We start from the raw sequence: 23,322 nt of genomic DNA on the forward strand, positions 1-23,322 counted from the left end.
TTTAAATTGAAAATCATGTACGATCTTACCTTTATTTTATATGACGTCCAAGCCTCTATCCTTCTCCACAAATATTTGTTTTTAAAAAGTCCTTGTTCCCCATTTTTCTTTAATTTTCACAATTCTGGCAGCCAAAGACTGGCCTTCGGCGGTTCTGCTCCGTCTGTATATTATTTCTCCGACTGTTTCCAGTCTTCTAGATGCGTAGAAAAAGAGCACAGGTTGCTCGTTGTGTCTATGGGACTCAGCACTGCCCCCAGAGGCGAGGCACAGCACTGCCTCATCCGGGTCTTTTTTTCATGTATTTTAACAGGCAATGCGTAAATTCAGCGATTTTGACCCGCAAAATTTTGAAAAACAAAATAAGAAAAGCATTTTATGGAAAATTCAAGTGGACAAATACATTTTCTTATTTTTACTTAAGCCACACGTCACTGGAGCTGACGCCCGTTTCCACCAAGTATTCGTCATCAAGCAAGATGGCAGAGCTAGCTTAGCTGTGCTCCTTACGTCTTTGTTTACGTATTTTCCTTAAATTTAGCAATCCACAGACCTTTCAAATGATCACCAACAGAGGAACTAGTGTCATAAAACATCATAAAAGTTGATAAGTTTGTGTGGGGGAGCGCTTACCAGGCGATAGTGAAGATGACTGTCTTCTGCTTTCCAGCACTCCAATCAACCTAAAATAAAATCAACTGTTTCCTCAATGTAGCACTACTCTTCACTGCCATTTCTTTGTTCAGTTTACGCAGAGAAACCGCATTATTCAGTGGTGTCCAACTTGAACTTTTACCGTTTACCTTATGTTTGACATTTTAGGTCACATTATCAATTATATTTAATGTTTTCTGGAAGTCTGATGTCATTGTGCAGCCATTAAATTCACAACGAGAAGATATCTGATCATAACATGGTACATTCCTGTGAACACCTAAAACTTTCTTGTACTTGTGAGAAAATTTCAGTTGGCACATGAAATGGCTCTTAAATGCATGTTGTTTCCATGAGAAACCCAATTGTTTATTTATTGCTAGTCAGTGTCACCTCACAAGCTGTAATATATGAAAAATATATCTTCAAAAAAGAAAACAAACTGAATTTGATTTCTTCATTTTCTTTACAAACCAACAAGTTAATAAAATTGTTTTCAGAGTTCCCGCTCTGAAATCTCTTTAGGTTTCACGTTTTAGAGATAATAAAGTGCTTCAAATTGGACATCTTTCTGTTTATAGTAAATAAGTAAATAATTTCATTCTTTCCTAATTCATGGTTGCCATCCTATTTTTAAATGTTTTTTTTGGCTTAACAAACCTCTATGTCACATTCTTTTATTCTGGTACATTCTGAAATAAAGACCTAGTAAGATGATCATTTTTAGTTAATCTGGTTGATACACATGTGCCATATAAAAAACTCAAGCATACAAATCGAAAAAGATAATATTTTACTCAATAGTTGAGTCCATAGAAAGCTGCTTTGGTCTTCCTTATTCCATTCATCATCACCACGTTTTGTCAAATTCCATTGTGAAGCCGGTGTGCTGTACTTTTTATTTAGTCTTCATGGCTTTGCACAATCCAATGAATGAATTCTTGTGTGTCTTCAATGAAAATCAGTATTTTAGTTCCAGAATGGTCATTCCTCAGCTTCTACGTATGAAAACATCAAACTCAGACTCTTCATTCAGAGTTACTGTCTCTTGGAGCCAGCAGCAGGCATCACGGTTTGTTGCTGAGGCTCATGCCTGTACGGTAAGCCAGGAGGTCCAGGTGTACCTGGTGGTCCAGGAGGTCCTGTTGGCCCAGATTTTCCTCTCGGTCCTGGAGGTCCAATGATACCTGGTAGTCCTACATGGCCCTGGATTCCTGGAGGTCCTTCAACTCCAGGGATGCCATCAGAACCAGAGGGCCCCAAATCCCCTTTCTGGCCCCTTTCCCCTTTGGGGCCTGGAAGACCGATTGACCCCTTGGCTCCTTTTAGACCTGGGGGCCCTCTGCTGCCAATAGAGCCCGGTTCTCCTGGTGATCCTCTAACACCAAGAGCACCCTTTACGCCAATGGTTCCACGGCCTCCTATAGGGCCTCTGTCACCTTTACTGCCAGTAAGGCCCATGGGTCCTTTTGGGCCAGTCTCACCACGGTTTCCTATGGGCCCAGGTGGCCCAGGAGCGCCTGAAAAGAAAACATCAGGATGTTAATTTGAGAATTAAAGTGGACCCACAATGTTCTGCTACAGAAAAGGATTAGGGACACTGGAAAATAAAGAGAATTCAGGTTTTTTTTTGTTTTTCAGAAATTTGATTTTCGTTTTTCACAGAATTCTGTCTTTAATCTCAGAATTTTGATTTTAATTCTGGTATTAAAATGTAGATTTTAATATCAAAATTCTGACTTAAACCTCAGAATTCAAGCATTTTTCTCAAAATTTTTACTTTAATATCAGAATGCTGACTTTAAAAAAATTCTGTCTTTAATCTCAAAATTCTGACTTTTTTCTGAAAATTTTGATTTTAATCCCAAAATTCTGTCTTTTTCTTGGAAATTTGACTTTAATCTCAAAATTCTGACTTAAAAAAATATGACTTTAATCTAAAAATTCTGACTTTAAAAGAATTCTTATTTTAATGTCAGAATTCTGGCTTTTTTTCCTCAGAATTTTGAGATTAAAAACAAAATTCTGACTTAAAAAAAACTTGACTTTAATCTCAAAATTCTGACTACTTTTTTCAGAATTCTGACTTAAATCATCTCGCATCAAAAGTCAGAATTCCAAAAAAGAAAGTGAGAATTTTGAAAAAGCACAATCTGAGAAAGCCAGAACCGCTCAGGCTTTCATCTCAGAATTATGACTTTTTTTCCCAGACATTTTTCTGACTTTAATCTCCTGAGATCAAAAATCTGAACTCGTTTGGGGTGTTTTTTAAGTGGCCCTAATCTTCTTCCGTAGTTCTGGTTTTCCTAACATATTTCAAAACCAGCTGTACCTTTAAGAACAGTGAAATTATTTATGAGGTTGGAGTGAAAAACATCAACCAGCTTCATCTCCTCCATCACCATCGACAGATTCCTCACATCCATGTCTAGCCGAACATTCAGCAGCATGTTCTGCTGCTTCAGAGTGCTGGCCAAGTTGAGAAGTAAGAAAACGGTGGTGTTCATGTTCTGCATAAAGAGGAAAACATAGGTAAACATAGATAACATAGAGCAATACTATGATACAGGGATAACTGGAAAAAGACACAAACTGAATACATGTCCTTACTAACAGTCATTTTAAACTTAAACTTTCTGCTCCATGAGTCAACAATAGAGCTGCAATAAACTTTGCTTTTTTTCCCCCATAGTAAATGTTCCTGAAAAAATTCGGTGTATTTAAACACACATTTTGTGTTCTCTTTCATTTTTCAGGGGTTTTTAATTCATAAAGAGTACCTTTCCCACGGCTTCTACGTTTCGCTTTGTGTCTTTCTTGCATTTAGTCACTGACGGGAATAAATCCAGTTAAATAATCAATGTTTTCCATCCTCTTAGAAAGCAGTTTCTTTATTATTATTATTTTTTTTTTTTTTTCAGATAATTTGTGTATTTCTTTCCTTCAGAAGAAAAATAATTTTCTTTGCATTGTTTACAGCTATTTTTGACACTTACTCCAGGTTTTATGGATGGAGACATTGCTGCCATTAATTTCATAAGCAGGAAAATTAAAATAAGTCAAAAACGACTTAGAATTCAAGAAAAGATGCAATTTTTGCAATGCTTTTGATAATTATGATGATAGAATCAGATATCTTATGTGTTTATATCTATTTTTGTAAAACTTCTGATATATTTTTGTCATTTTTAGCACCTGTAGGTCTTCGGTGTGTCTGCCCAGGCGACTCTTGCAGGAGGAGCTCTCCACGTTGATGTACTTGTACATGCTCTGGACGTGGCTGACCGTGGCGTTGACGCTTGAGGCGATGGTTTCAATCTCCATCTCGATGGAGTTCAAACGGCCATCTAAAGCTGAGAAACGCTCACCTGTCCGATTCTCGTAGTACCTAAAATAAACAGTTTAAATTTAGTCTGAGTTGATCAAAGTATTTCTCACCAATCTGTGAAGATATACGATTAGAAAATATTAATTTTGGGGACAAAACACTTTACAATAAAGCTCCCTTTAGAGATGTTTAATAAATAGTTTATAGATATTTTATCTGTTACTCCATAAACACTTTATAAATCACTAATAACTGTTCATTATGCAGTTTAGAAATGCTTATTTTGCCTACAAGTTAGTCTGAAATGTTCAATATAACAACTCTAGATAAAATATATGGTTGAATAGATTTAGCTGACTATTTGGCAAGAAGCTGTTAGATTTTGTCTCTTTCACATCCTTCATTAATGCATAATAAAAAGTTCTTAATAATTTGTAAAGTGCTTACAGATGAATTAATAACAATAATTAGCCTTATTGTAAAGCAGGAGCTTTTGTTTTGGGCCAAATCAAGATCCTGAGTGCTCTTAAAGGGCCGGTTGTGCCAGAATGTATTTATAAAACCTGTTCACAAACTGTTAAACTATCAATGAATCTTTAAAACTACATATTATTGAACATCTTTTCAGTCCCTCCAGGATTCGTTATTCTTTTTGTGAGCTTTCCAGTAAAAATCAAAGTGTTTGTGGTACTAATTTGGAAATATTTGCGCTTATTTATGACAGTAAATGTGACTTTTATTACTCGCTGTAAATATCACGGACTAAAATCTGACATCAATTAAGGCTGAGGCAGCTGGTTAGTACAAGTAAAAAAGTGTTTTGACAATTCTTGAAAAAACATCTGTAATAAACTCCTCGTTTTTAGCTCAATTTGTTGATTTTGTGTGATTTTCCACGATAATTGTCAATAAACTGGAGGGACTGATGGGTATAATTTGGCAATAAACAGAAAAAAATTACATTGATTTCATTGATAACATAATATTTAATCATTCTTATTGTTTAATCTAGAGGGCCACATAAAAAGCTACGGTGGGCCGGATTTGGCCCACGGGCCTTGAGTTTGTTTGACACGTGTTGTAAAGTGATACTTATGTCTAGTCTATGAGAAATACTAGAGAATGGTTGCAAGAATCTGACAATGCAGATGATTTAAAAAAAGAAATCAGTGAAATGTGTTTATTTATGTCACCTGGAGTGATACTGAAGATCATGCATGTTTTCCTCGTTTTCATCCATTAGCGACGTCACGTTGTCGAGCTGCATCTGGAGGTTCATAACCTGCAGGAATGAATCAAACAGGTTTACAACCTGGTCTGGTATTAATAAAAAAAAAAGGACACTACTGCTCCACCTTTAACTAGCCTCCTTTACAAAATGACTTCTTCGTCTTTCTATTTAGTTTCTAAAACAATCAAGGCGCCATGTGTAAATTAAGTCAACATGAAACTGCTGACCCACCAGGGAAATGCAGCAATGGTTGATTTTTACAAAGGTATGCCAGTTTCATGGCTCAGTGGTAACATGTGGTGATGACAGACAGTCTGCACACAAAAATGTGAAACTCCTATGTTGTAACATGATATGCCTAAATTGTGATAAAAGTAAATAAAACATTGACTTGTAGAGTCATGGAACAAAGAAAACCAAACATCTGTGCAGCTCGATTGGTGATTTAAAAATGACTGGTAGTTCATTTGAAAAATTTAGCTGCTCTATGTTGGTTTCCAGGCAAATTTAAGGAAGCAGATGCCAGATTTGTTTAAATATTAAACTCTGAAAGGGAAATATTATGTGTTTTCCAGTGCAGTTTTCCAGCATAATCAAGTGATCATGCTAACTTCAGTTGTTATAAAAATGCTATATACTTCAAATATGTCTTAAAATAAAATTTACTTCCTAATTGGGCCTTTGTCTTGTTCCTTTTGAGAGTCTGCCTCGCTCCTGTATTAACTCTCCAACAACGTTTTTACCAGCGTTGCACTAAGAAGTAGCTTCTATAATGAGCTCAGCAGGTGAGCAGTTCCACCAGATGTTTGCAAATGGTTGCTGGCTAGTCTGAAGGAGTTTGCTGGCTAGTCTGAAGGAGTTGAGTGGGGGAGCTGTGAGCTTGGAAACTGCAGCACCCAGCTGAATGTCCGGCGTGGGAGATTAAAAGATTTTTCAAAAATGCATGAAAGAATCAAGACAACACCGCAGGTTTGTTTTTGATGAGGGAATAACATTATAATGCTCCATTAAGGTACAAAAAAGTATTTTAACCCTGAAAATGTGCATTGATAGTGCAAATGACAAAAAGGTAAAAGAATTTGAATTTTAAAAATTACCTTTTCCTCCAAACAAAAATGTTTTCATCAAACCGTCCGACTTTGAATCTAGTCTTACCTGTTGTGTGAGGTCGTGGATCACATCCGAGAACATTGCCATTTTCTGCTGGTCTATTATGATTGTGCCCTGAAGGGAGCGCATTTTTTGGGAGGTGTTGCTGGTGTTGGATTTGATAGCGCTCAAAACTCGAGTGTAGTTCTGCAAATTATTCGTCAACGTCTGTAGGACGGCAGTCTCTTCATCTGCTTTTTTTTGGAGGGCATCGATCCACATTGTGCTGAGCAACAGAGAGAGGAGAGCATTATGGGACATTTAACTTTGATTCACTATTTTAGGAATTCAAAGTCAAGTTTAGATTTTTTTTTCCCTAGGGAGGCCAAGCAGAAGTAGAAAATACAGAAGGGTGACACACTAAAACTGAAATTTCCTCTTAAACACACTGTAGTCTTAGGCTATAATATACAAAACTTGAATAACATAATATTTATTTAACCACATGTCTGTTTACCATGCAAGAACTATGCAGCAGATTAATTTGTTACAGTGGTTAGGACACAGGTTAGCTTTTATTATCACACAATTAGCCTTTTTAGCTTAGCACAGCTTAACCACTCTATTTTTAGCGCTGTTATGCTAACTCTATTCAACTTAAAGTGAAAGTTATTGAGTCATTACAAATTACCAGTTTCTCTTTTATGAAGTTTTTTGTGTGCAGTACTCCAAAGCGGCTTTTTCTTATTATTAATAAACATACACATCAATGTGCCAATAGGACTAGAAATGGAAATTAGGCTATGTTCAGACTACAACCCGAAGTGACCCAAATCCTTTTTTTTGTCTTAATCCGACCTGAATCTGAACAGCCAGATCACATTCAGCGAACCTGCACGTCACTGATACTCGACAAACGTCACCATTCTGCATCCTGATATGCGCAAGCGGGAAGAAAAGCAACAATCATGGCGGACAATAATGAAGATGAAGTTGTTAATGTGCTGACTTCAGTCGGACAACAACTTAAAAATCGTAAGCTATGCTCCACCGTTAGCAATCCGTGTTTACTTCCGCAAACACTGAGCATTTCTTCTTCTTCCTTTTTATGGCGGTTGGCAAAACCACAGACATGAATACGTCTCATGTCTACGGGCAAAGCACTGAGCACGCTACAACGTGACGTTATAGTGCCCTCTACTGCGCATGCGGGAAACTTTCAGGCCGTTTAATCGCATATTTGAGAACTACATTTCCAAATATTCACATAAAATCGGATTTGGGTTTGAACGCAGCTTTAGTTACTTAAACTCATGTATTTACATATAAATGTTAATTAATATGCAGCATCTCTTCCGTTCAGTCACCTGAGTGCTACTGTTGTGTTGACTTGTTGCGCCGTTGCTTTTACGTCGTACTGATCCTCTGTTAAAGTTTTCATCTTTTCTTCTGTTTCATCAATCACCTCCTTCCAACCCTGCACCTGATTGGTGAATCTCTCCAGAGATTGGTTGAGGAGTTTGAGCGACATGAGGTGGTTTTGGACTTCCCGTGTTAGCTGGTTGCTTGTTGCTTTTATAGTGGTTTGGGTTTGGGATGCCTGATCCAGAAACTGGGTAATACAGAAATCAAAGAGAGATTCATTACACTCAGAATAAATAGGAGTTTAACACATTCCTCCTTTATATATTTCAAAGTGTATCTTTTGGTTTTAAATGCAGTTTAGACAAAATGGAAAACCTTTTTCACTGTGGATTTAGCTTCAGATTGATCATACCTGCTCTTGACCCAGTATCATCTTCTGAATGTCTTCAAATTCTCTCTTTAGCCTGCTGATCTCTTCACTGTAAAATGAGACATCCAGGCAGTCTGAACTGTTCGACACAGACCTCAGATCTGAGATAAGAAAGGAGGCAAGAGAGAAAATTAATAACAGCAATAGCTAAGAGAACATTACAGACTTTTTAAAGACCATATGTGAGTTGGATGGTAAATGTTTAAACAATAAGTCAGTAAAAAATGAGCATTATAGTTTTAAAAGTGACCTATTATGCTTCCTTGAACAGGTTAGGGTAGGTTTATGGGAAATACAAAACATTTTTTATTCTTTAGATCGTTTACAAATTACTATTTCCAAAATATTTTACTTTACCCTCTATTCCTTCTTGAACTTTTGCAATCTTCTTGTTGTGCGCCGATTCCTCTTCAGACAAATTGTCCACCTTTTTGAACACTAAAGACACAGAAATATTTTCGAATGTCACAAAAGTATATACATATCCACGCATTTATTTTGCATTCTTTATAAGAGGGAATCACCCGAGTTAGATAAAAACATGTACAAAAAACCAACTGGCCTTCAGTGTAAACAGGAAATGGGAAATATTTGAAAGAACACAGAGAAGGTTGTAAATCAACCCAAAACAACAAAACACGTTATGTTTTCATTAACTTACAGAACATGGAGAAGTTATTGTTTTACTAGCTGACCAGGTCTTGGCCCCTCACATGTTTCCCAAGAGAGAGCTAACAGTTTAGTGAGTGTGAGCGTTTTGTGTGTGTGAGTTTACATTAGGGAGAATGGAATGATGTGTGGTGTGTGTTTTCATGCTATTTTGCCCATTTAAGCTCTGACCCAGAGGAAATATGGATAAATGCTTCCACATGTTCAGCTCCTGTCATTTATCAACTGTCAGTTGTATTAGACGTCAAGATGACATATTATTTTAATTTATTTAATAACATAGTATTATTTTCTTATGCAGATACCCAGAGGAAGTGACATATAGTGTTTGTATGTAGGTTTTGTTTTATTTTTGAATGTTTATTGGTTTATTTCCACTTTAAAGTGCTAAAATGTTATATACTGTATGTTATATAACATTTATATTTAGAAATTTCCAAGTTGTTTCAAGAAAATTTCTGACCTTTGAAACTTAAAAATGTTTTTCTGGTGCATTTCTGAGATTTTTGGCAAAAATTTACTCCACTTTCCCCCCCCCAATCTACAGTGGCCCAAATACGCTGCTGTAGCTCTAGGATAATTTAAGGATACATATCAACCTTAAATTGAGTCAACCTTAAATTAAATATTTTGCTATGTTTTTGCATGCAATTCATTAAAACTCAGAAAAGCTTGGCAGCTTGTTGCTCATGAATACTTATTTCAGCAATTATTAACTGAATTAAATCAGATGGATGTTATTTCTGCAAAGAGAGAATCAGGGATAAATAAAAGTAAACCAGAGCTCACCTAGTGATGCCAGAACTGCAACAGTTATGATGAGGAAAGCAACAAAACCATAGAGGACCTTGACAGCCAGCTGGAGAGAGTGGCTTTGCTGGCATCTCACACAGCCAACTCTTGAACGACCTAAAGACACACAACGGAAATGTGGCTTAAAGGTCTGTTTAACGTTTTGTTGACTTTAAACCTTCTGATTTGTTGCAACATTAAGCAACGGTGGTTGGCTCGTTGGCTGCTGTTCTACATGCTCCATTAAAGCTTTGCTAAGCCGCATGCCTCTGCCGTTACAGCAGATTTAACGGAGGCGGAGTTGTGTTTGCAGATTGTTTTGTTTGTTTCTTGGAGATGGGAAGCATCTAGCATGTCTAAAGTGGAAGAACATCAAGAGAGGCTGGGCAATAAATATTGCGAGGTAACGCAAAAGTATTGCGAGGTGACGCAAAAGAAAAAAAAAAATTCCCTATGTCCCCTAGGGGGCTCCGTAATTTTTTCTCTCTCAGTAGGTGAGCTTAAAGTTAAGGTCAACGTGCGTGACTCGTTGCCATGGCAACCAATAAACAGCCCCGGGACAGCAGAGCAAAGGTTACGTTCAAGTGCATCAGGAATCAAAACAAAACAAAAAATAAACACAAAAACATTTCCCACACAAAAAAAGTAAAAACACCAAACAAAACATTCTGTCCGTTGCAGATTTATGTTTTTGAATTTTCATTTTGCTATCATTAGGAAGGAACGCTCACTGTGGTTGATTAGTAAACTTAAACACCTGCTCTCCTGATTATCTGTCAGAAAATGTGGGTCGCCTTATTTTTGTGTTAATTGAACCGAAATACTCCGAACTGCGCAGCAACAACACATGTTAAGGTGATAAACGTTAAGCTAGCATAGCTAACCTACTCCCCATTTTCTTTATATATATTGTAACAATTCTGTGTTTTAGTTCTGCTGGGGTTCATATGGTTATTTGTATTTGTTATAAGTTGCATTGTGATCCTTTCTGTTAGTGTTATGGGCTTTCCCTGTCTGACTCTGCTGGCTCCCACTCTCATGTGATAGGCCTGTCATGTGGGCGGGGGATCGGTGGAGCGGGAGTACCAGGACCGGAAGTGGGGGAGAGTTCAGAGGGGAGTTAGCAATGAAGCTAACAGTTGAGGGTGCCCGTTTGTTAGAGGCGTGAGCTGCAGCCTCAGGAATAGCAGCTTGTACCTATTTCTAATAAACCCTGTTGGCGGGACTACATCTCCGGTGTTGACGTCATTACAATATTTTTTAATTAAACCTTTTTACTGACCTGTTAAATGTGAATCCCTTGGACCTTGTTATCTTGCTGTCGTAGTCTTGACAATTAATATCAAAACTATTCGTCACTTTTCCAGATTCTTTGCTTGATTATGTTTTTTCCCCACCACTGATATTCCTGACTCAATGTAAACAATAGCGCATGTAGCGCGCTGCCAGCACAGTAAGTCACATGATGTCCAATCCACTGGATCAATCAGCGGACATATATATAAAAAGAGAAGGAGATATTGGTGGGGACATATCCACACCAGTCCTTCGGGAAGTTACGCTTATGCATGTATGTGTTCACCAGTGAAATGCTAAGGACCTCAAAGTGTCCCGCGTGCGCAGTAGAGGGCGCCATAATGGCAGGCTTAGAGATCGTGCTCGGTGTTTTGCCAACCGCCAGTAGTGCGTCGTGTTTGCGGAAGTAAACATGGATGCTAACGATGGAGTATAACTTACGATTTTGAAGTTGTTGTCTGACCGCACCAACACATTAACAACTTAATCCTCATCATAGTCCATCATAGTTGTTGTTTTTCTACAGGGCGCAGAATAGTGACGTATGTCGAATATCAATGGGATGAATGCGACCTGGCTGTACAGACTCACGTCTCATTTGAAAAGATGAAATATGTATCTGATTTCGGACCACATATACAAGTATCCAGAATCGCATTTAAAAAGCCCGATCTATGTTGTTTTAGACGGTCATAAAAAGATCAGTTACAGGTCCCATCTACCTCACTCTGGTTACCTAGCAACTCATTCATTCTTTGGTTACCTAGCAACCCCAGGCCAAATAGCTTGCTTAGCTGGATTCGCCACTGTTCCTCCCAACTACTTAAAAATAAACAACAAATGAAAACTGTGGCTACAACAGGAAGTGTCATGCCAGCAGTTTGGTAGTACTTCTGATATTTGAAACAATACAGTTAAATAGTAAAGCGGTTGTCATATAGTCTACTTTTAAATCACACACTGCAAAAAGGAGTTATATTAGCATATAGTATGAAGCTTACCTCTAAATGAAGGCATTTCTTCCTCCTCTCCCATGAAGTCCTCATCTGAAGAGTGAATAAAATATGGATAGCACAAGTTTAGGTTTTAATATTTTGATATTAATAATACAAACAACAACTTTGGTTTACAACCCTGTGAGTTTGAGACACAGCAACAAAGCTGGGATTCACAAATACATCCCCTAACAAAAACTTAAATCTACAAGAAACTATTGTCACCTCTTCATTGTTTTCATATTACGTTGTTGATCATTTTTTGTTTGTCTTAAAAAAAAGTCCATAATAATAAAGTTTTTGGACATTTTTGTAAATTTGTAAAAGATGTAAAAATTTCAGGAGCAATAATGCCTTAATATTGATGAAAAAGACATTTTTCCCATGTTGTAAGTGGAATAATCTGCAAATGGAACTTAGAACTTTTTCACCAATATTAAGGAATTATTGGCTTAAAACATGCTCATTTATCTTGCTAAAATGTTACTTGTAAAATAAGTTTAATCTTATTTCAAGTGTACTAAGATATTTGAACTAGAAACTACTAGACCAAAACAGTTGATAAGAGTTTGTGTTTTTACAGTGTAGGCTTTTTCCCCTCTTTTTTAAAAAATAAAACAGTTGGAAAAGTGAATGGGTGTCAATATTTTCTGGTGACACTATAAGCGCCCCTTTATGGCAGCGGCGTCATATTGAACTAAAAAATCTGAATGTTCTTAAAGGGCCGGTTGTGCCTCAATGTACTGATAAAACCAATTAAACTGTTAAAAAAAAATTAAGAAGTAGCTGTTTGTTTGAACATCTTTTCACACTGATCAGTCCCTCCAGGATTTAATGAATTGTTTTTTGTGGGGGTTTTTTTCTCCAATCAAAATCACGGATTTGGTGGTGCTAATTTAGAAATATTTGTAAGAAATTTTAAAGATATTTGCGAGGTTTAATGTGCCTTTTTATTACTCACCGTGTCAATCACAGACTGTAGCTTGACGTCAAGTAAGGCTGAGGCAGCAGACACTTAAGACCAATCAAAAACATCAGAAAAAATCCGGGCTTTGTTGATTTTGTGTAAATTTTGCGGATTAGTGAAAAACTGGAGGGACTTATTGATGTAATTTGGAGTCTTGAAGGCCGCATAAAAAGCTACAGCAGGCCAGATTTGGCCCCCGCGCCTTGAGTTTGACACATGGGCCTTATGGCATCAACTGCCTTTAAAAAAAAAAAAAAAGACAGAAAAAATATGATAGTTGTTTTAAGCAATTAAGTTCCATATTTTCTGCAAAAGGTTAGTAATTTAAATTCATAACCTTGATGACAAAACCAGCTTAATTTTTTACTGTTACCTTTGAATAGCTGGTTCTCGTATCCACCGTTGGTGTCTGCAGAATAGAGACAAAGAGACACAGCAAAGTTAAAGATTTAAAGTCTAAAGTTTTTTCTACCTCTAACGAGTTTAATTAGTTTGACCGTTAGCATCTGCCTCCCTATCGCTCTCTCCTACAACACAGCATGTGGTCCCGCCTGGTTATTAAATACTTTCTGTGAGCAGAAATCAGGAAAGCAGCTGTTGGTTGTGAGTGCTGATGCTTGTGGGATTTTTTGTGTGTGTCGAGAGTCTGAGGAGGCTGTCATCACAACCATTGTAAAAACCAATAGCGCTAATAAACTGCGAAAAGTCCGTTTTTATTACGGGTCCCACAAAAGGGTTGACTTCATGTTTTTATAGGTGCAGACTTTATAAAACATGTCATCAGCTGGACGCTTTCCAGCGCCACACCTGAGGCTGTAATGGTGGTTTGGAAACACACAATTAAACCACAGGAGAGTGTGTGAAGGAAAAGAACAGCAAAACTCACAAATATTCTGTTTGACAAGCACCTGATGAGAGATACTTGGATATTATACACTGGTTTAAGCTGATATTTATGCAAACAAGGTCACAATGGGCTACTAGACTGCTGGAAATGTGCTAGACATGTAGTCAAAATATTTTTATAGTTTGAATCTGAAATGTTTGACTTTACAGTCATGTTTCTGAGGTACATTTGGCATTTTACTTTTTCAGAAACCACAGATACAGCTTTGGAAAAAATTAAGAGACCACTGAAACTCACCAGCTTCTCTGATTTAACTTTTTATTGGTTTTGTTTGAGTAAAATGAACATTGTCCTTTTATTATATGAACATGTCTCCAAAAATCCAGGCCAAAATTTAGTATTTACAGTATGTGCAGAAAAGGAGGAAGGGTCAGAATAACAAAAAAGATGCAGCACTTTGAGACCTCAAATAATGCAAAGAAAACCAGTTCATATTTATTTAGAAACAACAACATTAATGTTTTAACTCAGGAAGAGTTCAGGAATCAATATTTGGTGGAATTACCAGGAGGTTTTCAACGGGGTTCAGTGCAGTGGGCTCGTAATTTTTCCAAAGCATTTATAATTTACCAAAACTTTAGAAGAAATTGTGTCAAAGGTTTAATTTTTTTACTTCCATTCTATTTTTCCCTTGTTGCAAATTAACTTTATTACATGTCAAAGAGAGTGCAAAAAAATGCAAAAAAAACCCTGAATATTAATAATGCCATTAATACTACTGATACTCTCATTAACTGAAATAATAATAATAATAATAATAAAATGTAGCAAACAAATTACATTGATACAATATTTTAATAAGTATATTTCTCAGATTAGAGGTTAATCAAAAACAATTACATTAATTCTAGAGACTAAAAAATACAAACTGTTAATTAATGCTATAAATTTTGATATATTATTTTTTTAATTAAGCTGATGTATATCAGAATTATTTAAAAAAATAAAAATAAAAGCAGAAGCTCTGCTCAGCTATCAGGAGTTGAATCTTCCAGGGAAGGAGCCGTCATGAGGCTCTGATCAGCCAATCAGAAGCAAACATTGGAGAATTTACAGGCTCGGCAGCTAATGTAAACAAAGAGGGATTAAGAATATAAACCATCTGCTCCTGCTGGATTATAATGTTTTCTGAATGGAGCTGTTTGCAACATAATCATATTACTGAACAGATTTAGTCATAAATACACGAGAAAGGCTTCCCTCAAAGAATAATAAAGCTTTCAAAAATCAGAATAAGTAAATTTTTTTATATAGATACTTTAATAAAATGCCAAAAATTAATATCCTTCTGAAAAATGTATTAAAAAATCTTTACTGGCGTTTCAGCAAACAAACCCAGCAAATTGTTGCTATTTTGATTATTTATCTTTGGTAGTAATCTCTTAATCACCCTAATTGTTAACTCAGATTAAAGTTGTGACTCTATCTGGGCCACACTACCACTGTTCATTTTACTTCCAGTCTGAACAAATATGTTAGTAAATTTTAAAGACGCATAAAACGAAATCTACCAGGGATATAAATGATGCCGGGTTTAACTGGAAATGCACAGCTAAATATGTGTAATATGTTTGCGGGGACACAACAGATTAAAATGTGAAATATTTGGGAGAAAAGTCACCAAAAGCAAGATAATGGGAACTCAAAGAGCTTTTTATCCTCATCTTCATTTGCAAACTCAAATGGAAACTGGAAAAAAAATAAACAAGAAATAATTTTTTGTATTTGCTTGGTTCAGTTTTGCTACAAATATTCTATTCTATTCTATTTTAGTCTATGAGTGGAGGTCTAAATTTTGTAAAAAAGAAACAAAACAAAAATGGGTGGCATGAGAAAACCAGCAGAGGTCTTAAGGTTCATAACATAACTGAGTATTTTTGCTTTAAGACAAACATTTTCACCAAATTCTTAAACTACTCCAAATTGTTTTATCTCAAGTAAACGAGTTCAAACAACATAATTTGACAGGTGGTTAAACAAAACGGTCTCAGCTGGAGGAAAATTAGAGAACAGAACCAAACAAAGACAACATGACATCACAAGATAAATCTAAAAATATATATAAATTGTTATTGTTCTGGAAACGTTGCATAAAAGTCCAAGTTTACATGAGACAGAGGTGGAACATCTGAGGTCACAAAATAACAGCTTACATAACGAAACAGGGAGGAGGGAGAAAAAACAGAAAAGAAGAGGAAAAAAACACATTTATTCATAAATATACAGTAATTAAAGTGAATGGTGAGCATATATTAGTTTGCACTGAATATTATTATTAAAACTTTAAACGTGTGCAACAAGCATAAGATGTCATTTGGGGGTTAAATTTGTTTTTTGGTTCACTTTTCTATTTGAAAATGAATTTAAAGTCATTATCCAGGCTTATCCTTCCACTAGTTTCATGTTTACAGCCAAACGTTTCACCTTCTTTCTGCCAGTCTTGTGGGTTTGGACTGCGCCATGTTGGAAAAAAACTAATGTCCGTCTCGTTAGTAAGGAAGTGGACCGGTCCAAAGCACACAGAGCAGAACTAAGCTAATCTGACTGCAGTTGACCAGGTCACACAATCCCAGTCAGGAAAAAGAAAAAGCTGTGAAATACTTAGAAACATATTTGGTTCAGTGGAAAAGTTGTTTAAACTTGCTTGGCTTCATTAGCTGACAAAATAAAAGGGCAGACGTTAGGTACGCGGAAAGATTTCTGACCAAAAACAAAAACTTTTTTATTTGCATAAAATTTATTCTACAATCTCAAAGCTTATAAAAATCAAAAGTATCTACATTTGTTGAAAATTATTGGGAGTTTTTCCTAAGAATTAAATTAAGATAAGTCAATCTGAGGCCCATTTTTTATTTTTGAACTTATTTTCTGCCTGCATGTTCCCCACATGTGAACGTTTGCTGTATTTGACTTTTACTCAAAAACAAGCTTCGCTGCACCCAAATCTGCTTTTCACTAATTTAATAAACCTGGCTAAATACAGCAAGCATTTTCAAAGAAAGACTGAAATAAATTCTGATTTTATTCACCAGAATTGATTGAATTGTGACCTATTGTTTTCCAATTGGTACCTAGAAAATTAGCAAGTTTTGAATCTGGAATAATTCCCACATTCTTTTCCAGCAACAAATCCGATTCCTTAATTTAAGTATTACATGTTGAGTTTATTATTGAGTGGGTAAAACCTTTTTTTAGGCCCTCGTGTCCTTGACAAAAACTTTGGACGCCCCTGAGGTAAGGGAAGACTCAAGAGTTTTGTACAGCTGTTTTTATCCCCATGTTTGGATTTAAAGTACAAAACGAGAGTATTTGGAGAACAAGGTGATATTTTATGGCAATAAAATATGAATATGTAACTGTTCATGTTCCTGGCTGTGGCCTCAGGCCCAGATGTTGTAGATCAAGCAGTTCCAGCAGCTATGAAAATATTGAGCCAAGCAGCAGGTTACAAGAGCACAAAAAGGACGACATGTAACAGACTGTGAAAGCGTGCCGCTACAAACATCTCCTGTTTCTGCCCTTCATGCCTGAGAGATATTTGCAGGTGAACAGATGGTTCTGGAAAAAGAAAATGCTAAACATTACCGTTCTTAACTAAGGGTGTTGCTTTAAGCTTACATGTAAGAAACATGTCTGACCTCACCATGTCAGTCACAAAAAGATTCTAGGAAATCTGTAAAAGCAAGCTAAGTGGCTGATTTTTCATTCTATGTGATTATATTGACAAAAACACACAGTCTCATAATAAAGTTGTGATTTTTTTTTTTAAGAATAATATATATCTGATCATGGGCTGCACAGTGGCGCAGTTGGTAGCACTGTTGCCTTGCAGCAAGAAGGTCCTGGGTTCGAGTCTCGGCCCGGGGTCTTTCTGCATGGAGTTTCCATCTTCTCCCTGTGCATGCGTGGGTTCTCTCTGGGTACTCCGGCTTCCTCCCACAGTCCAAAAACATGACTGTTAGGTTAATTGGTCTATCTAAATTCTCCCTAGGGGTGAGTGTGTGTGTGTGCATGGTTGTTTGTCCTGTATGTCTCTGTGTTGCCCTGCAACAGGCTGGCGACCTGTCCAGGGTGAACCCCGCCTCTCGCCTGGAACGTAGCTGGAGATAGGCACCAGCATCCCTCCCGACCCCATTAGGGACAAGGGTGAACAGAAAATGGATGGATGGATATATCTGATCATGTAGAAATCATTGTTTCTACAGGTAAAAATAAAAAATAAATTGCTCTTGGGGGCCCCCTTGTGGCCGAGGTAGGTCATGCTTTATCGGTAATATGAGCTGCGCGCATCCAAACCTCCAAAGGTCCAGTGGAAGATAAGTTAGTAAAACAATGTCATAAAAAGGAACTTATCCTTCAAGGACAGAGAAACAAAACAGAATAAAAAGCAAGATAAATGTATGATTTCATTACTTGCTGTGTTTCCATTAACCATAAAACTGCTCAAATTGAAATTCCAAAAAATAAATTTGCTTAATGGAAACGTCAATTTTGAAAAAACTCATGTTTTTTGATAAGATGAGATGATTTTTCGGCTGTATCTAAATGGACATATTTCACAAAACTGCAGTGGAAATACTTTTTCAACTCACACGAGTCACGTGATCAACTGCCAGACATCACTACTGACGAAAACCCACAAAGAAGACGACAGGAAGTGGTAGAAGAATGCCTGTGTGTGTGTTGTTTTGTTTTTTACAGACAATGTGCATCTCACAGCATCGCACAGAAGTTGTGTGTCATTCATAGCTCTTCTTTAGAATTGCATATTATAATTTCCCCCAAAACTCTGCGTACGTAACGTAGCTCCGTACGTCTTGTTGGTTCCAACGCCTGAATAAGACGCAGAAGTCTCCTCTGCGTCGACTTTACATTATCTCACGTAAGTGTTTACATCCGTCACTATCATGATTTGTAATGATTTACTGCGTAAACAAGCTGATTCATGAGTGATTTTAATTTCATTTTTTATTCAATGGAAACACTGCAAATGTGAATTTGTGTTTTTTCGACATTGGGAGAATATTGACAAAGATTTGCGCACAACTGCAATTAAAGCGCAGCTAACGCAACGATATAATTTGTGAAAAAGGAAAAAAAACTCACTGCAAAATTACAACATATTACCAAGCATTTTTGGTTTAGTTTATAATGAAAGTATCTCAGTACATCTGAAATAAGACAACACCAACTTACAAGTAACATTTCAGAAAGAAACAGGAGCTTGTTTTAAGTCAACAATTCATTAATATGGATTAAAAATACTCATAACATTGGAAAAAATGTCTTGTTATAAGTGAAATAATCTGCCAATGCAACCAGTACTTCTTCATGAGTTATTGACTTAAAACAAGCTCCTATGTCCTGTTGAAAAGTTATGTTTAAGCTAGTTTTGTCTTATTTTAAGCGCACTAAGATATTTGCACAAAAACACTTGATGAAAGTTTCTGTTTTTTCAGTCTATGCATTCATTTCCCTTCCCTGCAAAATGATGTGCCACTTTGTGTTGATCTACCAGCAAAAATCAATTAAAGAACATCGAAGTTTGTATTCATAACATGTCAAAATGTCTAAAAGTTTTTGCAAGGCACTATGTTCTGGCAAAACAATTCTCCCTGGAAAGAAGGGCATCCACAAAGTCAGAAGATGGGATCCTCTCCAGATCTGACTGGAGGTTAACCACAGCTCATAAAAATTACAATTCTCCCTCTTCAAACATTTTCTGACATCTCAGCCGTTTTGTGCCCTCTGACTGGAGCGTGTGGTCTCTTCACAGAGCTCTCTGGTATGCACTGCTGCAGTCTGCAAAACTATAGACAAGAAAGAGACTTCTTGTTTTTTACTGCGGTTCCTCCACAGTGAATCAGGACGGCTTCCATCCTGTGCATGCTTTCTCAGGACTTAACTGGTCTGGACTGCCAGAAGGAGACAGAAAGACAAGCTCGGTTAGATTTTACAAGGCTAAAGGGTGTGTACGACACAATTACTGGCCTTCATTTTCACGCAATGATCATTAAGAGCTGTGGAATGCAAGAACTGTAATTATGAAACCAAGATTTTTGGTCTCCGACTCCATCAAGGAGAAAATTTGGGGTTTGTCCTATTAAGAGGTCAAGTTTCTGGCAATAACTGAATAATGTCAAATGAATGTTTTTCGAGGCCACAAACCTCTGATATCATAAATAAAAAACTCCTAAACTGATTGGCTGACAGAAAACATCTCAAAGAACAAAAATTACCACGAGTTTATCAATCCAAATCGCCTTTCTGCGAGTCTTTCCTTCGCAGCCACCTGCCTCTGTCTTCACCTCCCATCTCTTCCCGTCTTCATCAACCCAGAGAGAAATCTGTGAAGCAGCAAGTTTTATTCTGCTTGGAAGAGGCTGGAAACCACATTATGAGACCTCCTACTCCGTTTGGCTGGGTAGTGCGCATTTGTGCTTTAATGGAGTTAATTTATGACATTCTTTTGGTTTCATTTTGACTCTCACCAAGCTCGCTCCAGCTTAAGGTCTAGCTTAATGTACAATAATCCCTTTTTATTTTTATGTGTGGCTTTTTCTAAGACACAGTTACACGGAAAACTAAGTACCGCATGAGTGAAATGCTTTAAAGGTGATTTATTACACTTCCTTGAACAGGTTAGTATACGTCTAAGGAGCAATACAGAACATGCTCATTACATTTTATGCACAAAATTATTCTTACACTCACACCTGAAAAACAGAAGTGGAGCCTTCTGCACAACGAACAAGAATGCAGCAAGTGGTTTCTGGATGGTAAACCAACAACAAAACACTTGTCTTTTCCAGCAGCCATTGTACAGCTTCAATTGAGTTGCTAGGTGACAGGCTAGATTTTGTTGGCGTTGCTAGGTGAGTGGCAGTTCCTGCTGATTTGTGACGTTACATTTGGAAGGTTTTTGAAACGGCTCGTTTTCCAGACACCATAAAACATTAAGTTATTGCCAAAAAATGGCTAGATGTTTTTTTTTTAAAGTGCTTGGTTTGTTTTTAGAAGCAGTAGAAACCCAAATGGATGGGAGTATAAAAATGTTAAAAATATGAAATTTGCATAATACGTCCCCTTTAAGGAACACCATTAGCATTAATCTTTTGAAAAAAGTTGTTAGTACGACTTTATTATTCTCATATTTAACCCACTCATCAACACTAACTCTGCTCATTGAGTTTTGAACTTCTCTATGAAGCTCCTTCCACAGCACTTCAGTCAAGTTAAGGTCTGGACTTCAACTGGGTCATTTTAACACTTCAATTTTTGCCTTTCTACTTGGAATTTGTTTCCTGTTGACACTTTCATATAAACAGTAATCAACTCAGTACCCCGTTTGAAATCATTGTTCTGCAATAAATATGCAGCCACAGACATCCCAATATCAACCACTTTGTCTTTCACATGCAAATTCATTCAGCAAGATCGCGGATCTGTTTGTGATTTCAGAGAACGCAAACCAAATGGGAAAAACTAGACAACATTTACCAGAACAACGTGTAGGAAACATTTGCCAGGCATTTTGGGCTCAGTTTTAGATTCTTGAGCAGGTTGACTAAATGCTTTCTCAAACAAAGTTGTTGTGAATCATTCTCAGCATGTTATTATCTTTTTTTTCAAGCAAACCACTGTGGATAGCAGCCAAACTATCTGGATAGTTAAGTCCAGATAGTTTAATTAAGTCTAATTTGTCCAAAGTATTTTGTTTTTGTGGTTGACTCAGATTCAATTTTTTCTTGCCAACTTTTCCAAACATGACTTACTTGTTCAGTCTTTTTTAAACTGTCCTGTCATGAACATTAATAATTAACATGCTACAGGTTAAAAAATGTAGCTTTCCAGGAGGATACCACCTGCTACTGGTGTCTTCCACTGGTGAATGATCTTTTGATGGGGCTTCAAATTGTTTGTAAACTCCTTCCAGATTGACAGATAGAAATAATTGCTGCTCTGGTGTCATTGTGGATGTGTTTTTAGCTTCATAAGGTGTTAATTTACAACCAACGAGCAAACTGCCAAAGCTCCTGCAAGGGTGTACTTAATTATTATCATTGAAAATGAGCTAGGAGATAGATTTGATGCATTTTTGCAGGTTTTCACGTCTATTAAGTCAAGAACAAAACAACTTGTCTTTTCCAGCAGCCATTGTACAGCTCCAATTGGGTTGCTAAGTGATGGCGGAACTCCACTGCCGTTGCCAGGTAACGAGCTAGACTTTGCTCGGGTTGATAGATGAGTGGCAGTCCCTGCTGATATGTGACATTACATTAGGAATTTTTTTTCAAAACGGCTCGTTTTCCAGACACCAAAAAACATTAACCTATTGCCAAAAAATTGTTGTGTTTTCTTAAAAGCACTTGGGTTGTTTCTAGAAGTGGTTGACACCCAAATGGAAGTACAAACACATGCAAAATATGAATTTTGCACGTGATCCGTCCCCTTTATGTAGGGGACGTATCAATCATTTGATCATGGCCTAAACAGGTTAAAAAAAATAAAGATAAATGACTAATTTCTTGCCTTATTTGGCGTTTTTCTTCTTGTACTGTAAGACCGTGAGACTTGTAAGAGCATCAGAACATTTCAAAGCCACTGCAGGCTCTTCTTTCACGCCCTGTTGTGATAAAACACACCTAAACTCACTCGCCCAGGTTTTGGGAGTTTGTGAGAATCTGGCAGAGGAAAAGCAGATTTTGTGCTCTCCAGAAACTGCTGCGTTTTGCACTCACACAGTTTTAAAGCTGACGGATGTAGGAGTCATGTCCAACTACAACAACCGAGCACTTTCTCAGGATACGAGCTGCCAAGTTTCGGCGCTGATGAGAAGCATATGTTGGCTGGTGCCCAGTGCAGGTGCCTGCCTGCATCCCACAGTGACAAACATGGCTTCTCTTTACACGGTTAACAAAGAAACCCCACCAAAGTTTGATTAAAGAAAAAGAAAAAGAGCAGCTTTACCTTTCATGGTTTCTGTCCTTGGATGCCTGGCAGGTGATGCTGTTCCAGTTTGCCTGAGGACAAGGATCAGGATGATGATAATGTCGTCCTTTTTTACCTTTTATCCAACAAATTTGTATTCCCAAACATGCAAATCAAACGTCCCACAATGTATTTATGCAAAAGACATGAAAGGAGACGTTCATCTGCATCCAAATTGGATAAAAGTATGCCTAATTAAAAAAATACTAATGCATATAAGTTAAATGGTTTTCATTTTTTAAAAGAAAATGGATAAAGGCTGCTCTAACTTCTGAACATGTGTGTTCAGAGTCTGAAAACACAAAACCCCTGAGCAACTACTGAAGAGGAGGGAAGGAGAAAAAAAAGAAGAGTAGTTTAATAGAAACAAGGAGTGAGCAGAGAGAGAGAGAGAAATGTGGGAGGGGAATAAAGGAAGTAGAGAAGAAGGGAGGGAGCAGAAAGGGGACAGGGTGAAAGAATGGGAGTGGGAGGAAAACAGGGAGGGTCCATGTGTTTTGTTGAAAGTCAGGTTTGTGGCCGAGGCTAATTGCTAACAAATGTTGCAGGGTGAGCACCTTGAAAACCAGCTGCCTTGGCCTCTGTGATGGAAAAAAAGGGCTTCTGTG

General features: G+C 37.1%; 1 protein-coding gene and 1 long non-coding RNA gene across 2 annotated transcripts; both read right to left on the reverse strand.

Annotated features, from left to right (window-relative positions):
- On the reverse strand, nt 1-23,061 carry scara3 (scavenger receptor class A, member 3). Its single transcript, XM_032585678.1, has 12 exons — nt 22,694-23,061; nt 13,190-13,225; nt 11,856-11,900; nt 9,556-9,675; nt 8,455-8,535; nt 8,080-8,198; nt 7,670-7,914; nt 6,369-6,588; nt 5,176-5,264; nt 3,850-4,042; nt 2,987-3,164; nt 1-2,174 (listed from the first exon to the last, which is right to left on the reverse strand). Exons 1-12 carry the CDS (start codon nt 22,698-22,700, stop codon nt 1,693-1,695), a joined length of 1,815 nt encoding a protein of 604 aa, XP_032441569.1. The 5' UTR covers nt 22,701-23,061; the 3' UTR covers nt 1-1,692.
- Nucleotides 22,087-22,686, reverse strand: LOC116734350 (uncharacterized). Its single transcript, XR_004342211.1, has 2 exons — nt 22,465-22,686; nt 22,087-22,349 (listed from the first exon to the last, which is right to left on the reverse strand). It is a non-coding gene; the product is annotated as an uncharacterized LOC116734350 (long non-coding RNA).
- Nucleotides 23,062-23,322: the final 261 nt, after the last annotated feature.

This window comes from Xiphophorus hellerii, chromosome 15 (genome assembly GCF_003331165.1).
Source record: "Xiphophorus hellerii strain 12219 chromosome 15, Xiphophorus_hellerii-4.1, whole genome shotgun sequence".
Lineage (NCBI taxonomy): Eukaryota > Metazoa > Chordata > Actinopteri > Cyprinodontiformes > Poeciliidae > Xiphophorus > Xiphophorus hellerii.

Excerpts from the sequence above, each read along its gene's own strand:
- scara3 (XM_032585678.1), bottom strand. Across the intron at positions 9,676-11,855 it reads AGAAATGCCTTCATTTAGAG|GTCGTTCAAGAGTTGGCTGT; the intron begins GTAAGCTTCATA and ends GTGTGTCTTTAG. Across the intron at positions 3,165-3,849 it reads GACACACCGAAGACCTACAG|AACATGAACACCACCGTTTT; the intron begins GTGCTAAAAATG and ends CTCTTTATGCAG.